The 18,007-nt window shown below is 47.0% G+C and overlaps 1 protein-coding gene across 12 annotated transcripts in view; it reads right to left on the bottom strand.

Moving 5' to 3' along the window:
- AOPEP (aminopeptidase O (putative)) overlaps positions 1-18,007 on the bottom strand; it is a 357,345-nt gene that overhangs the window by 107,972 nt on the left and 231,366 nt on the right. For 11 of the 12 annotated variants that reach the window (XM_073021366.1, XM_073021364.1, XM_073021371.1 and 8 more), the window contains one exon: positions 12,404-12,447. The exons of the other annotated variant lie outside the window; for it this stretch is intronic. In XM_073021366.1, coding sequence (XP_072877467.1) covers positions 12,404-12,447 — 44 coding nt within the window. The remainder of the gene's footprint in view (positions 1-12,403; positions 12,448-18,007) is intronic. 12 annotated transcript variants of the gene reach the window in all.

The following is an 18,007-nucleotide window of genomic DNA, read 5'->3' as shown; positions in this document are numbered from 1 at the left end:
CTGACAGCATCAATCTTCCAGAAGCACCTGGCTTTAAAGAAAGGGCGGCGTGGGTTACAGTGTGGAAGGGAGCCCAGTCACCAGACAGCTTCTCTTCATCAACGGCAACACGCACGAGGAACTCGAAGGCCCCAGGTGCAGCATCACAGGTGCTTTCAGGGCTTTGAACGGAACTGTTTGGTTGGGACAGCCCATTTCGGGACGGTAAGGGATATTCATAGCACACATCGGGCACAGCTGCTTCCCGGAGAGTAGTGAGGCAAAAGCGAAATCGCAGCATTATGGCATTTAGTGCGCCAACACAAAGTATGCACTTTATAGGAAAGATGGACGACAACAAGCAAAAATAAGACAAATCACTACCAGACCACAGAGAGCCTCAGGTGCGAGGAATGAGGACCACTTCCACTGTCTCCTTTCAACAGGGCCCCGTTCTGCTTTATTTGGGTGTTATCATTGCTTGGTACGTCCTATCTAAAGTCAGCTGAAATTCTTCTGCTTTCATGCCCCGCTGGCTTGACTACTCCTTAAAACCACTAAGTCTTCAGTAGATTCAGGATCACCAGAGCTCAGGCTGTGTCCCTTTGCCTTCCTTGGCTAATGCAGCTTAAAGCACACCCATCCCCTCAACCTCTTCCAGGTAACTCCTGCTCATACCCAGATCTCTGCTTCCAGAGAGGCCTTTCCTGACCTCCTCCCAGCCTGAGGCAAGGCCTCCCCGGGGCCGTAACATTGTCACACTCGCTGTTCTCTGCCTCACAGCGTCCACCAGGGTTTGTTCCTGAGTATTTGCTCGACTACGCGACTTAGTTACTGTCTCCTCGCTGGATAGAAACCATCTGAGATCTGATTCCTGGTATGAAAGAGGATCCTCTTTTTTTTTTATTTGAATGAATGAAAGCACATTTAATTGTAGACTCATTAAAATTATTCCTTTTAAAGACAATATTCACTTTTCCAGCAAGATACTTCCAAGTCGTTAAGCTCAGCCTCTTTTAAATCTTAATGTATTATACGCTACGTCATACATAAAAGTCTGTAACTATATACCTGCTTTCTCCCTCCCTTTTGGAATTCCAGAAGTTATGAAAAGATCCAGTGTTACACACACTGTTAAGGAGCTGGAAGGCCTAGGGCACCCCTCCCCTGACCCTGTGGGTGGTGCTGCAGACGGGAAGTACTGAGGTAGGGAGGGAAGGGGGGATTGGCTTGGGGAGGGCTGGAGGAAAAGGGGACTGACTGATTTTCTCTTCCTTTTCTCCCCCATGTTGGTCACTCACTGGTGCATCTCGTCCTCCCTAGCCAAGAGCAAACGGAAAGGCTGCTTAAAAAGGCAACTGCTATTTCAAAACAGAAGTAGTTTGTGGAGGGAAAGGGGGCTCACGCAGAAAAAGGGCTTTGCGTTCAGACGAAAGCCGATGGCCCTCTGTGTGACTGGCAGGCAGGAGAAGGGGAGGGGACGACCTCTCTAGGTCCTCCAGGGTCCCAGACTCAGTGGAGTTACCTGGCAGACCTCACAGGCCAGTGCCACCCTCGCTGGGCCTTCCACTGCTTCTTCGTCATTTCACAGCATCGGCCTCAGTGCAAATGGCCAATTCCCCTGTAAGTTGTGAGTGTGTGGGAGCGTGAGCATGCGTGGATGTGTGCACGTGTGTCCGTGTGTGGGTGGTGGAGGCAGGGGAGACTTGAAGAGAGGAGGAAGCTCTCAGCGCACCTTCCATGAGGTCTCTGTTCTTTCTTAAGCTTTGTTTACTTGGGAGGGAGGCTGGAGATTCCCTTAACGGGCAGTAGCTATGTGCCAGGAGGAGGGTGGGGGCTAACTCACCAGTTAAGAGAGAAACACCAGTGAAGAAGGTGAAAGCCCAGGGCTGCTCAGGGCTGCAGGCAGGAGCCTGACCCCTCCACCAAGTGAACTGTCCTCTCCAGCGGCATGTCCGGCAGCAGATAAGGTGGGGACAGTGCACTCACACCCACCAAGAACCGGTCTTCCACTGGGCAGCCTTACCTTCAATGTACATTACAAAATCTATCTTACCTCCATCCTCACACATCTCACTAGAAAATAAGGCAACTTCAAGATTACTTGTGCACAGGTAGGAAAGTGTCCTTCACCGGCTTCCTTTCCAGCCAGAGAGGGACGTTTCTGTGCCCAGAACCCTGAGGCCAAACCTCCTTTCACCCATCCTTCAAGCAATCCTCAGGAAAGCTGGAGCAAGAGGCTGACTTCTGGGCCAGGCGCAGAGGGCCAGGCTCACACCTGTAATCCCAGTGCTTTGGGAGGCTGAGGCAGGAGGATCACTTGAGGCCAGGTGTTCAAGACCAGCCTGGGCAACATGGCAAAACCTTGTCTCTACTAAAAATACAAAAATTAGTTAGGCGTGGTGGCACGCGCACATAGTCCCAGCTATTCGGGAGCCTGAGGTGGGAGAATGGCTTGAGCCTAAGAGGCAGAGGTTGCAGTGACCTGGCATGACACCACTGCACTCCAGCCTGGGGACAAAGTGAGACCCTGTCTCAAACCCCCCACCGCCCCCCAATAAAAGAGGCTGTCTTCTGAACTGAAAACAAGTCTTCGCCTTTCCCATAAGATATTTAAGAGGAAGATGCAGAATTTGGAAAGGACTTGAAAGAGCAATAGTGACGGTCAAAAGGAGAAGCGTCCACAAGAGGTAAAGGGAGCTGAGGTTAAATATGCTAGAGAAGAGAAATCCAAGGAGTGACTTACTTGCTATTTTTGGGTGATTTTACAAAAGACAGCGAACGGCTGTTGTGCATCATCATGGGGGAGTGAATATGAAGACACGGACATAAATTCCCTTTGGGGAACTTTCGCTTACAGGCACTTCTCTAGGGGTGGCATGGAGTGGGGGCTGGGAGTTGAGCCCTGGAATGTTACTAAGTGAGGTCCAAAGTCTTCACCAGAGAAGACTAAAAAACAGGCAACCTTCTCTATGTGGCGAACGTTCGCTGGACGGCTACTGGGCAAACGTTCTGTGGAGGCTGGATGATGGGAAAACCCAGGGAGTGACTGTCGATTAGGGATGTGTAATAGACACCAGGCAGAATGCTACCAGCACTTGTAGAGATGACGGTCCTCTAGGTGTTGAAGAACCACCACTGCAGGTGGGACAGGTAAAACAGGACAATAGGAGGTGCATCACAAGAGGCTTCCTAAGAATGCCTGGTGGGGCAGAGCCAATAGAAATGGAAGAAAAGTGCACGGGGCGAAGACAGCAGGAGCAGGAATGCCAGTGCGGTAGTGTGCAGACTCTGTTCAGCTCGGCGGGGCTGACCTCCAGAGGGAGCTGAGAAAGAAAACAGGGGTCCTACGGGGACTCTGAAGTCCCTGCTACCGGGCCCTGCCTTTGTCAAGGAGGCTCTGGGGCACAGCTGCAGAGGGACATGGCAGCGACCTGAGTCAAGGAAGAAAAAGCGGAGAAGAGGCTGGAGGCAGCAGACCACACTGGAACCTGCGGAACGTTTCCGCAGGAGGCAACAAGAGGGGCCCACATGGATGTGGCGTGCAGGGGACGGATCTGGAGGGCAGCACCGGAGCAGTCCAGCTGCAGGGTTGGAAGGCACTGTGCAGACAGTGGCCCCCAGGAATCTCCGCAGGATGACTTTCCGTAGAAAGTATGTGGCTGCACACAGTACGCCTGTGCCACAGTCTTCGGCCAACTCAGAGGGTTAGTTCATTGGCAAGTATTAAGGCAAATTCTGCTTTAACATAGTTAGGACTTACACACACACACACAGTATTCTACAGTGGCACTAAAAGTGAAACAAACAAAAAGTCCTTTATCCACTGCCAAGAAAAGGGATAAAAGTAGAAGCTACTGCTTATTGAACACCTACTGTTTACCAGACACAATAGACAGAGTATCATCTATACTTGACCATAACTGTGCAAGATCAATATTATTACTATTATTACTAAAGACAGGGTCCCACTTTCTCACTCAGGCTGGAGTGCAGCAGCTCAGTCTCAGCTCACTTCAACCCCCTCCTACAGGGATGGAGCAATCCTCCCACCTCAGCCTTCCAGCAGCCGGGACTACAGGCATGTGCCACCATGCCCGACTAATTTTCGAAATTTTTTGCACAGACAGGGTCTCACTATATTGCCCAAACTGGTCTTAAAACTCCTGGCCTCAAATGATTCCAGTCTCCCAAAGTGCTGGGATTACAGGCGTGAGGCACCGCACCCAGCCAAAAGACCAATATTATTGTCTTCATCTTAGAGACGAACAAATACAGGTTCCAAGAAATTGAGAAATGTATCCAAGGCCACACAGATGGTACTTGAAGAGCTGGGATTTGAACCTGTGGTGCCTGGCTATGAAACCCCAGCTTTTCTTTCTGTGCTAAACTCAGGCTTCGTGACACACAGGTTTCTACAATGGAACGGACAAGCTGGCAGAAGGGGTGGACCTATGCCTGCTCCAAACCATGCTGACTTCCCCTCTCACTAATCTCTCCTGCTGAAGACGGCCTGGCTCCTGCATGGTTTCCCTGTTTGTCAACCCTTCGGTTACATTTCTGAAGAGATCGGGAGACCCTTGGGAGGGTCAGAAGTGTGAGAGCAGGAGAGCTCGTCAGTGAGCTGCATCCGGAGGCTAAAGGCACTCTCCATGAATGAAGAGAACATGTGTTTTCAGATCACTTTTCTTTGGAAAGGTTCGAAGCATCTTATAACCGTTATTCATTTCTCATGATATCCCTGTGAAGTGAGTGTCAATTGTCGTGTGGACAATTGACAGCATAGGACCAATTCTTAGCATAGGACCATAGGAGGACTCTGACCCAAGCCAGCAAAGGGAAAAATCCAGGTTTCTAAACTTCCAGTATCAGTGTCAATATCACATTGCATCATGCCCTATTTGGGGATTGTTAATGTGGAATAAGATGTTAAATTATGAGAGAATGATGAAAGCATTAATTCCAGCTGCTAACAAAAATTTTTAAGGTACAATGAGTGGCCTTATCTCCCAAGGAATCATGACAGACCATAGGAAAATATTTGATTTTCAGGGAAGAAATGGACTAACATGTTGTAGGAAGAACACAGCACGCATGTAGCTCAGGGAAGAAACAGGATGTAGGTCCTAGGATGGCGCGTGTAGTTTCTGCTGTTTTGAGCGTAATTATTGAAATGGCACTGCAAGTGAATTTTTAGGTCTGGGCGTGGATTTACGCAGTGGTTAAACTCAAAGCTGACTTTTTCAAATCAAGATACTCAGAATCGAAGCCAACGGTGAATTTTTTCCCTCTGAGGTCATGTGGCTTAAATAACCACAACAGACAAGCAGCAGCATTTCCACTTAGCCAGGACCCAGAACTTACAGGAAATTACTCTTCTGCATGTCTGATCACTATGGAAATCAATTTTATACAGAGAGCTAAAAGCACACAGACCCAGGACTGCGAGTCCTGCAGAGCCGCACTCGTGAGGCGGACTTCCCGCCTCAGTACTGAAACCCGGCCTGAGCCCGGGCCTCCTGGGTATGAGGAACCGCAGGTGGCTCTGCCCTCCGGCTGGCTGTTCCCCGGTGCGCTCCCACAGCCTATAGGGCGACTCTGAGTGTCAATGGTCTCCAGTCCCTCGGAGCTATAAATTTGGTCACAGTTAATTAACACGGCAGGGGAGAGAATATGCTGACCACCTGGCATGATACTGATTAGAAAAACAAGCTGTGTGTAAAGCCAAAAAGCAACCAATTGTTCATCTCTCTGTGGAGTTAAAATAAACCAACAGGCTTGTGTGAAGACGGTGTTGCCCATGCCTGTATTTACGCGCTCAGCTGATTTCCAAGGTGGGGTGACGAGAATGGGATGACTGGACGGACTGGCTACTTGTGCCTGTCAACGTGTTGCTGATGAACAGAAATGTCTTCACTGCTCTTGGCTCCTGTCTTCAGCTCCCGAGATCCTAAAGATCAGTCAGTGCCTCTGAAGGGAAGCAATTTTCACAGGAGCTACATGACAGACTTAAAGAATTTGGAAGTGCAACCAGATAGAGGTCAGGCAGCGGGAACTGCAGAGCTCAGGGTCTGGAATGGAAAATGCCCTTTTCTGGAATTCAATTTACATCTACGTCGATGTTTACATTTAGTTAGTTTACATGTTTAAATTCCCCCTCTACATGTGGGTGGATCTCAAAGCTGTGCACAGTTACTTATTGTCTTCCTTTTGTTTTTTGTTTGTTTGTTTGTTTGTTTTTTTGAGACAGGGTCTCACTCTGTCTCCCAGGCTGGCGTGCAGTGGCGCAATCTCAGCTCATTGCAGCCTCAAACTCCTGGGCTCAAGCCATCCTCCGACCTCAGCCTCCCGAGTGCTAGACTACAGACACGTACCACCATGCAGGCTAACTTTTGGTATTTCTTGGAGAGATGGGATTTTCCCATGTTGACCAGGCTGGTCTCCAACTCCTGAGCTCTGAGTGATCTGCCCACCTTGGCCTCCCAAAGTGCTAGGATTACAGGCATGAGCCATGGTGCCCAGCCGATTTATTTTCTTGATCAAAACAAGTCATTTGTGCTTGGGTAGATAATAAAGATTGCTGAGGTCACACTTATAAAACGAGTACCGTGTAGCTCTGTGGGGGAGAAACAGTATTAGATTAAAATGAACACAGGAACATGCACGCACACACAGTAACTGATGGGCAAGTGGAGCTCTTCCTGACACTGAACACACGGTACAAGGACACGGCGTACGGCGCTCCATGGGCTCTTCCACCAGGAGAGACGGCTACTCAGGATTTGTCTGGGTTTTCTTCTGAGCACTTTTAGTTTTATCCGACAGCATCTTTCTGCCTTCAAATGCTCACCCCTTCCACTCCCTCTGCCCCATCCAGACTCCCCAAACACCTGCCCTCCTGCATTTCCATTGTGACTTCAGAGTGTGACTTAGTGACAAAGAAAGGTCAGACTCAACTTTTACAACCAGTCAATCAAGTCTTATCTGTGGCAACTCTAAAGAATGCCTTGGCCATTCATTACTCTCAAACCCACCACCGCCGTCACCGCCCCGCCACAGCTCCAGCCACCCCCGTCACCGCCCCGCCACAGCTCCAGCCACCCCCGTCACTGCCCCGCCACAGCTCCAGCCACCGCCGTCACCGCCCCACCACAGCTCCAGCCACCCCCGTCACCGTCCCCGCCACAGCTCCAGCCACCCCCGTCACCGTCCTGCCACAGCTCCAGCCACCGCCGTCACCGCCCCGCCACAGCTCCAGCCACCCCCGTCACTGTCCCCGCCACAGCTCCAGCCACCCCCGTCACCGTCCTGCCACAGCTCCAGCCACCGCCGTCACCGCCCCGCCACAGCTCCAGCCACCCCCGTCACCGTCCCCGCCACAGCTCCAGCCACCGCCGTCACCGTCCCCCACCACAGCTCCAGCCACCGCCGTCACCGCCCCGCCACAGCTCCAGCCACCCCCGTCACCGTCCCCGCCACAGCTCCAGCCACCGCCGTCACCGTCCCCCACAACAGCTCCAGCCACCGCCGTCACCGCCCCGCCACAGCTCCAGCCACCCCCGTCACCGTCCCCGCCACAGCTCCAGCCACCGCCGTCACCGTCCCCCACCACAGCTCCAGCCACCCCCGTCACCGTCCCGCTGCAGCTCCAGCCACCGCCGTCACCGCCCCGCCACAGCTCCAGCCACCCCCGTCACCGTCCCCGCCACAGCTCCAGCCACCGCCGTCACCCGCCCCGCCACAGCTCCAGCCACCGCCGTCACCGCCCCGCCACAGCTCCAGCCACCCCCGTCACCGTCCCCGCCACAGCTCCAGCTCTCCAGGTCTCTTGACTGAGCCGCTCTATTGGTTTCTAATCGTTGTCCTGGCTTCCCACCCTGTCCACCCCTGTCTCTGCCGCACTGCCCTGGGCAGATGTCTTTCCAATCTGTTGACGGTGCTGCCTTCCTTAAACCCGTTAGAGGTACAGGTGCCTGAAGGCTCAAAGCTGGGACTGTTGAGACCCTCTATACGTCCCCAGGACTCTGAACCTCAGCAGAGCACTTCCTACACGGAGTCATAACGACTTGTTTCTGTTTCGTCTTAGGTAGTCGGCTAGGAGCCTCCTAGGGCTACTCCTGGGATTTATTCCTCTCCGTTCCCCTGTGTCCAGCCCAAAGCCTGGTATGGGAGATGTTCAGTAGAGAATGTTGAGTAACCCAAGCAAGGGAACAATGCAAAGGCACTAAGGCCTGGAGAGTGCTGGCCCCTGAACATTGACGGACTGGTCTAATCTGAAAAACCCTGCCTCAGCAGAACGGCTCACGTGCCTAACAGATGTACCCAAGGATCAGTTTGCAACAGAGGCCAAAGATTAGAGGCTCCGGGGGGTAGGTGCGGGGCCTTTGGAGACCTAGATAAAATTGGTACAATATGTCGCATAACTAATAGGGTAAACAGTCTGTTTTAATAGCTGAACTAGATTCTGAGATTAGTTAGCAGGCAAAAAGATTTTTAATTTCAAAATATATTCTGGTATACCTGCTGAAATCAATTCGTTGTAAAAGAGAAATCTCCTTAGCTTTTAAGGAGATTGTTTTAAAAAGAAGCTTAAGCCTGCTAGACAAAACATGATCCTAACCGGGAGAGGTATCCTATCAAAAGGCATGTGATTGGTGATTGGGGGCTGCCATTAAGACAGGGACACTGCTCTTAAGTTCCACAATTACAACAACAAAAGTCTCTTTGTGGGCTCAGTGTGCAGCCTCAATAAATATTCACAATGATACAATCCAGGTTCCCCCAGAGCCAGAGGGCCTAGGGGCATCCAGATGAACTCCATAACCTTATTAGGAAGAGGATTAAAAGAGAGAAGACCTCCAATACCAAAAATGCACTTTGTTGCTTCAGTGAAAATTGTTATATTTATGCCCTAAGAAGTTCTTCTGAAGGAATACATAATCACCACTCACAAACAGACTTCGGTAACAGCATAAGAAAGTAGTAACCATTTCTATTAATTTTCTTTTTTTCTCTGTGTTAGTTCCTAAGGAAAATGCTTCATTCTGTCAGAGGACCTAAAAAGTTATTCTGGGGTAGGTACGAGGAAAAGGAAAAAAATATACCCTGCAGGTAAACTATCTTCTTGATCTTAACAGCCACATGTGATGGGATTTTTGCATGAAGAAATCCCATATGTCTGGGTTTTTTTTCTTTTTTCCAAGACAGTAAATCTGAAAACATTTCAGACCTCCCAAAACAAGCCACATTTCCTTTGAGCAGCCTCCTGAAACACTTAGACAAAGTTTTATCCAGAGAGACTGTGTGGGGCCTTAGAAATCTTGGCCAATTTCTATGGCCCCATGCTATCTCCCTGGATAAGATTTCTTCAGTATCAGAAGGCATGAACATGAAAGGGTAGAAACAAAGAAATTTATCAAATATGGGTATGTTAATCCTATATGATGCACTGGCTTGCTTTATGTGTGTGTGTGGGCAGAAAAACACAGTCAGTGAAGCAAGATCTAGTGTTTGATAGTACAGTCGGGTGTTTAAAGCTAATAAGAGTTTGCTGCATTGTTCAAAATTGCTGGAAGAGAAGAAGTGAAATGTTCCCAGCGTAAAAAAGGGGTGGATGTCTGGGGTGACTGATGTCCCAGCTGCCCTGGTCTGGTCATTCCACATGGTCTGCATGCACCAAAATAGCACATGCACCACAAATACAGACCCCTGTTAAGTATTGAAAATCCTGACTAATAATAATACTTCTACTATTGAAGAAAGAATTTGCAGCCATTCTGAATGGAAGGTGAAAGAGAAGTTTATACAGAAAAAGCCAGGCAAAAACCCAGTGCTTGGAACAAAACTTCCACGTCCTCAAGAGCCCTGGATCCTCTCCTGAATCTGCACGTCATCTCCTCGTGAGCCCCGGATCCTCTCCTGAATCTGCACGTCATCTCCGGCACCCAGTCTGGTAGCATAAGCCCTGACGCTGCACCCTGGAGACACCCAATTCCACTGCCTATAAGACAGGCTCACGGACATGGAGGTCACTGGCCTTGTATGAATCTAAGTCTATGTCCGTGTCAAAGAATTCATTTCCACACTTGGAAATCTGTTCCATGCATAAAAACGTAGTTAAAACTGGGGGTCAGAAATGAGGCAAGCAATGTTAACTCTTCTTCAAAGAAATGTTTAATTTCTCAAGATGCCTCCGTTTAATGTTTGAATACCAATTTTGCTATTAGAAATTATGTTGGCTGGGCGCAGTGGCTCACGCCTGTAATCCCAACACTTTGGGAGGCCGAGGCGGGCGGATCACGAGGTCAGGAGATTGAGACCATCCTGGCTAACACGGTGAAATCCTGTCTCTACTAAAAATACAAAAAATTAGCCGGGCATGTTGGTGGGTGCCTATAGTCCCAGTTACTTGGGAGGCTGAGGCAGAAGAATGGTGTGAACCTGGGAGGCGGAGCTTGCAGTGAGCCGAGATCAGGCCACTGCACTCCAGCCTGGGTAACAGAGCGAGACCGTCTCAAAAAAGAAAAAAGAAATTATGTTTCAGGGTATTCACTTTTTAACACCTAAATCAAGATAGGAAATTAGGAGAGGGTTGGAATGAACGTATTTAACCCCCAACATTGGTCCTAAGACCCTCCTGCAAACCCTCTTGGTGGTCAGCCAGCCTAAAACTGGATACCTACAAAAATGAGAATCTCCTTCCTTCCAGGGCGGTGAGCTGGTGCTGAGCCGTGTACTGAAAACACACCGGCCAGATCCAGACAGGCCTCATTCCATCTATGCTGTTTTGCTTGCTGAGGGATCTTGGAGTCTCAGTTTCCCCATTTGTAACATAGTAGATAAGAGATAGGTTCCAGAGCCAGACTTCTTGGGCTAAAATCCCAGCCTGCCACAAACAGCTGTGAGATCCTGGGCAGCTTCCTCAGCTGCTCAGTATCTTGGTCCTCTTTTTGGTATAATCAGGATGAAAACATCATGGACCAAACAGTGTTGTTTTGAGGATTAAATGACTGTCTGCATGTGCTCACTTCAGTGCTGAGCTATAATAATCGCCACCATGACGATGCTGAACAGAACTGTTGTAAGAGTTAAATAATTACTGGATCTAGATCCTGGAGCCAGTGCCTGAAACACAGATGATTATAATATCTACACCAATCATTAATTGAACACCTACTTTAAAAACATATGCTAGCTCCTTTAATCCTTTCGAAAACCCTGCTAGATAGGTTAAAAAAACTAAAATTTGGAGGGATTATGTGACTTGCTCCAAATGTCATAGTTAAGAAGTGGCAATCCCAGCACTTCAGGAGGCCAAGGCGGGTGGATCACTTGAGGCCAGGAGTTCAAAACCAGCCTGGCCAACATAGCGAAACCCCAACTCTACTAAAAATACAAACATTAGCAAGGTGTGGTAATCCCAGCGCTTTGGGAAGCCAAGGTCGACGGATCACCTGAGGTGAGGAGTTCAAGACCAGCCTGGCCAACATGGTGAAACCCACCGGGCGCGGTGGCTCAAGCCTGTAATCCCAGCACTTTGGGAGGCCGAAGCGGGTAGATCACGAGGTCAGGAGATCGAGACCATCCTGGCTAACATGGTGAAACCCGTCTCTACTAAAATATACAAAAAACTAGCCGGGCGAGGTGGCGGGCGCCTGTAGTCCCAGCTACTCGGAGGCTGAGGCAGGAGAATGGCATAAACCCGGGAGGCGGAGCTTACAGTGAGCCGAGATCACGCCACTGCACTCCAGCCTGGGTGACACAGCGAGACTCCGTCTCAAAAAAAAAAAAAAACATGGTGAAACCCTGACTCTACTAAAAATATATAAATTAGCAGGGCATGGTGGGCGCCTGTAGTCCCAGCTACTTGGGAGGCTGAGGCAGGAGAATCACCTGAACCTGGGAGATGGAGTTTGCAGTGAACTGAGATCGTGCCACCGCACTCTATCCTAGGTGACAGAGTGATACTCCATCTCAAAAAACAAAAGAAGTGGCAGAGCTGGGTTTAAAATCTAGGATGGCCTGAGTTTACATCCCAAGCTCTTACTACTATACTACATTTTTGCTTTTAATAACACAGTATTTCCTTGTATTAAGCCACGTTAACTGGAGCTACCCTGAATTTCCGAACCTTCCTCTCCTCCGTTCTCTCCACAGTAGCGAAGGCCACAGACTGTGCTTGGCTTGCCTCCCATCCCACTTCTGGGGCCTGACTTTGGGGATCTTCGGTCGTGCACACTGGCTCCCAATATCCACCCGGGCTTGTCCCAAAGTCTGGCTGAGGACCCTGTACTCCCGCTGGCAGAACGAGGTCCCTGCCGCTATTCCACAGAAACACTGAGCTTTCTAGGCTGTGACAAGCCAAGCAGTGGCAATGTCATTTTCAACATTAAAACCGGGCTCTTAATTCCTAAATGGTCCTTACCTTTTTTCTTCTGGGATGTTCTCCAGTAGCATTTGAAGGAAATCCTGGGATTAAAAAAAGCAAACTATTAAAGATGTCCAGTAAAGATGACCAGCAAATAACTCTGCCTGGAACCATGCCAGGGGCTGAGCTACGGGCAGCTCACCTGCTAGAGAAGCAAGACCTATGCTGACTTAATAGACTAGAGACTCGACTTATTAACTTCCCAGGGTTTCAATCGAATCATCGAAAGAGATCTGTTTTGTAAAAACCAAGAACACGTTAAAAAGTGGACTGTTTGTTATTCTGACCTAATCCAACAGTCGATTTTGTTTTGCGTTTAGCCATTTTCAAAAGGCTGGCCATCAAGTAAAGCATTATCCCTCTCTACTACCCCATCGCCTCCGACTCCTGAACCTTCCCTAGAGATGCCTGGACTCCTAGAGGCTGGGAATGAACTGCAACTCTCTTGCATTGCTCTACCAAATGGTAGAGATAAATATCGAGATGATAAATATGCCATCAAGGAACAAAGATGTCCACAACTCCAAGCATGGCTCACAAGCCCCTGCCTCCACCTGCAGCCTCTTCTCACGCCCTTGTACAAGTCCTTGGTTACCGGACATTTCAGATGTTTAGATGGTAAGTTTTTTAGACCTAAAGGCATGGCTTACACACACACACACACATTTTATTTTCCTTTACTATGGAAAATTTCAAGCACAATCAAAAGTAGACAAAACCTTCACATACCCACCAATGCCCAGCCCATCCCGCCCTATCCCCTTTCCCTCTTCCTTTGTTATTTAGAAGGAAGTCCCCAACATTACATAATTTCATCAATAAAGGTTTTAGTAAATATCTCTAAAAGATAAAGACTCTTAAAACATAACCACAAAACCATAAAGACCTAAAAAACTCAAATATGAAAATGTTCATTTATATTTAACTTGTACCGTGAGTACTGTGACCCCTTTTCCAGCCCATTTAATTCTGGAATCTTGATTTGTTCTTAACTAGGGCTGTCAGATAAGAACAGATGCCCAGTAAAATTGGGGGCATAATTACATTAAAAAATTATTTGCTATTTAATTGAAATTTGAATTGTACTGATTTTTCTGTTCTGTATGTTTATTTGCTAAGTGTGTAATCCTAGTGTCAACCTTTCCTCATCTGAAAATTTAATAAGATATACTTTAGATAAATACAGAACATGAAACAAACAAGAACAATATTTAACTTTCTTGGAACTTGATGATATTGAGTAATAAGTAAGATCTATACTTGAAGTTTTTCTTTTAATCAATAGAAAATAATCTTTTAAAATGGGTCTGCCCAAACATGACAGACAAGAGTCACTCCAGACTAGGCCCTCCCGATAGAACCACATCTGCAGATACAGACTCCACAAGACTCTGATGACACCCATTTAACTGCAGACTGAAGCCTCTCGATAGAACCACGTCTGTAGATACAGACGCCACACAGGACTCTGATGACGCCCATTATCTGCGAGATGGAAGCAGTAGCACAGATCTTCGCGTTACAGAACAGACAGAATTACAGAGGAATGGAAATCTGCAACCCATTTGTATGACGAGGTGTTCTTCCTCTATCATCACATAGAAATATCGCTACACTAGTGAAGCTGGCGGTCCTGTTTCTACGTGTTCATGGGTGGTCACAGTCCGTTTCTTCCAGAGACAAAGTCTCCCTATTAAGAGCATTAATTAAATATTTATTTCTTGCAATGTCTGTTCTTCTGAGACTTTGTTTATTGCTGTTTGACGTGAATTAACAATACAAACAGTAATAAAACTAATGTTTAAAAAAATGGACCACATGAAGAAAATGGGAGTGGGGGGACAACCCCAAACTGACGGATGCCTCACAACTGAAGTCGTTCCTTGCACTTGCATATATAGAGAAAATACCAAAGCAGACAAGAGCAGTATTTAGAATGCAAAGAAGTATTTTTGCTTGAGGTTCTTAGAGTTATCATTCTTATTATTTAAAAATTATTTTGCAAAACCATTTAGACATTTATTTATCACAATCTAATATTTTATAAATTTAATATCTTAATAGATAACTCTGTAGATTAATTTCTCTCTGGCTTGTGGATAGGATTTTTGATTCTTAAAAATCCAAGTCCTTGTAGGGGCCAGGCACAGCAGCTCACGCCTGCAATTCCAGCATTTTGGGAGACCAAGGTGAGCAGATCATGAGGTCAGGAGTTCGAGACCAGCCTGGCCAACATAGTGAAACCCCATCTCTACTAAAAATACAAAAAATTAGCTGGGTGTGGTGGTGTGCACCTGTAATACCAGCTACTTGGGAGGCTGAGGCAGGAGAATTGTGTGAACCCAGGAGGCGGAGGTTGTAGTGAGCTGAGATCGCGCCATTGCACTCCAGCCCAGGCAACAATGCGAGACTCCATCTCGGGGAAAAAAAAAAAAAAAAAAAAAAAAAAAAAAAAAAAAAAAAAAGAATCCAAGGACTTGTAATGATAACTTTTTACTAATTTTACTTCATTATCTCCTTGTAGCCCATACTAATGTATCCTATATTTATTTGCCTGGTAATTTATGCTCAGTTATATGGGGGAAATTACATTAATTCAATGGCAATGGGGGGAATGTAATTGCATGAGAAGCAGGAAATTCAGAGTTAACCTTAATTCTGCCCTTTTGCATTTTCTAATCACAATCGGATCCTTCTGTACAGGATTGCAGAGCACAGGTATCCAGAATTGGGTGTTGAGTTCAGGGTAAGCACAGGAGGCCCCGGGAACGCTGCTTCGTGTTGAAGGAAGATGGTTGTCCTGCTCCCAGTGGGCTGCGATCCTGGAGCACCTGCCTCTTCCTAACTCAGAGCTCAGGCCTGTAGCAACAGAGCCGTGAGCTGGAGGCTGCCAGCGCTGCTGGGGATGACAGGCCCAGGGCGTCTTGGGTACCTCTAAGACATGGGGCCTGCATTCCCACAGGCTATGGGAATGTCTCTCTACAGCGTTCGATATTCTTCTGTTCTGTGCTTCATCCCATTCAAGACAGCAGGTCTCATCCAAGCAGTCTCTGTACCATCTCTCCACGGAATTAACCCACTGGCCCTTCTGACTCCTGCCATGATTCCATCTTTAACCATGAAACACCAGTTTCCTGTTTCTTTTCATAAATTGGCATATACCTCTAGAGTGGACTTACGACGGAAGCTTTTTCCACTTTCTATAGCACCAGAAAATACAAAGAAAAACGTCTCTTATGATTATTCCTTCCTGCACCACCTCTTTTCGATTCTTTCACCTGTCTTCTTTCTTTCCTTCAGCGTACTGGCAGTTTTGTGAAAGCAACTTACAGATCTTATTCGAACAAGGAGGACATTTTTCACAGCCGATTCTAGAATCATTTGACAAAGTTAGCAACAGATAGTAGGGCCCCAGTTTGTCACCTCTGCAGTAAGCCTGAAAACAAACTAAAACCAGAGCCTGCCCCACTCCCCAAAATTATTGATAAAACAATAGAATTTTTTGAATCTATGAAGGGGATGAAATTCTATCTGGACCCTTGGCAATGGTTATAAGCCCACACTCCAGTCAGAAAATACATTCCTTCAGAATTTTTTTCATTTCCTACTCTCCTAATAATCTATATGCCAGTCAGGTCCATTGCATACAGCTTGTTTTGATTAACACCTAATAACACTAAATTAAGCACTACACATTTTTTAAAAACTAACACTGATTTTGGCACATGGCTAATTTGGTAACTATTTTTTAGTCCTGGTGAAAGCATTCAACAGAAAGCAGGTACATGTAGATTCTACTGGATAAACCGACACCGGCTTGACTATTACATGGGGCCAGCAATTTCTGTCAAGTATTTTATGAATAATTATCATGTTCATGGGGAAGGAGTGGGAGGTAGTAGAGGCAAAACAAAATATTGAAGGAAGGATAGGATTGGCAGGATAAGCACTGAGAAGAAATGAAATTGTCAGGAGGAAGTCATTGTTAACACTCAAGACAGGGCTTTTGGGGGGGCTAGAAAGATGGTAATAGTGGCCGGGCGCGGCGGCTCACGCCTGTAATCCCAGCACTTTGGGAAGCCAAGGCGGGCGGATCATGAAGTCAGGAGATCGAGACCATCCTGGCTAACACGGTGGAACCCCATCTCTACTAAAAATATATAAAAAATTAGCCGGGCGTGGTGGCGGGCGCCTGTAGTCCCAGCTACTTGGGAGGCTGAGGCAGGAGAATGGCGTGAACCCGGGAGGCGGAGCTCACAATGAGCCGAGATCGCACCACTGCACTCCAGCCTGGGTGACAGAGTGAGACTCCATCTCAAAAAAAAAAAAACAAACAAACAAAAAGATGATAATATTGAAATGCTGGACAGGGAGAGCATTTGGAAGGGAAAAGATTAAGATGTAAATTGGAAAAGGAAGAACTTTAGGGACTTCCAAGTAAAGAAACTGGACCATAGACCTTCATCATCAATAACTAACTAGCAATTTACACAAAAACACAAATCATTAAAGTAATTAAAAACTTAACCAGCAGCATTCAAACAAGGACAGCCTCATGGGATGAACTTCAAAAAGACGCAACTAAGAAAGAAATCTGAGATTCAAAGACAGCTTCTAACTCTCCCTCTGCACCGACCCCCAGCCTCATGCTTGGCAGTAGCAGTACTGATGAACTGCACAGACCCTGCAAATTCTCACAAATATCCACACATTGGGGGAAAAACAGGAATATCTTTATCTTTCTTCTTTTCTGCCTGTGGAGGGGCTGGAAGTGTTTGCTGGCAAGAGACAAGCAAAACGTGGGGAATAAACAACTGAGGACGACTCTCTGGTGAGCTGCTCACGTTCTAGGGCTGTCACCTAAACTGCAGGAACAATATTAATTGAGGGGACACCCGCAGTGGGAAAAAGCTACACCCATGTTAGGTCACAAGAATCTTGGCAGGGGACATTTAACAAGTTTTCAAGAGCAGCCCAGCCAAATTTTCCCAACAAAGGCCGTATACAACTCCAGTGGAGCTTCTCTCCTCCTCCCCTCTATACATAGCATCCAAGTTCCAAACTGTAGCTCAGAGGGAGGGAAAAACAGGCATAGGGTAAGTTGGAAAAGGAATCAAAGATAATGTTCCAATACATATGAGAATAAACGAAAGGTCAGGAGAGTGCTACCCAAGCTGAGAATGAGCAAAAAGAAACGTATGGCAACCATGCAAACTAACACAAGAACAACTCACAGAGAGAGAAAGCAGCACAACACATAAAAGACAAGGAATCCCGCCTTGAAGAAAACATAATCCAAGGAATAGAAGAAAATGCTCCATGAATACTTTACACTATAAAATAAACTAACAACTACAGAAAAAATAAGAACATAAATTTGGTAAAATGAAAGTTCAAAGGTAAGTTGACAAAACAACAAAATGAGATGAACATAGAGATTTCATGGCAAAGGCAATACATTAAGGACCAGTACAAGAGCACTAATAAAATAGAAACAGCATGGAAAAGAACAGACATTAAGGAAAATAACACTAATAATAAAGGGGTTGCTTGGGATTAATACAGGTCATGAAGAAGAAAAAGATAAACGCAATTGGAAAA

Source organism: Chlorocebus sabaeus, chromosome 12 (genome assembly GCF_047675955.1).
Source record: "Chlorocebus sabaeus isolate Y175 chromosome 12, mChlSab1.0.hap1, whole genome shotgun sequence".
In the NCBI taxonomy this organism is placed as follows: Eukaryota; Metazoa; Chordata; class Mammalia; order Primates; family Cercopithecidae; genus Chlorocebus; species Chlorocebus sabaeus.
This window is presented reverse-complemented; position numbering and strand designations above follow the sequence as displayed.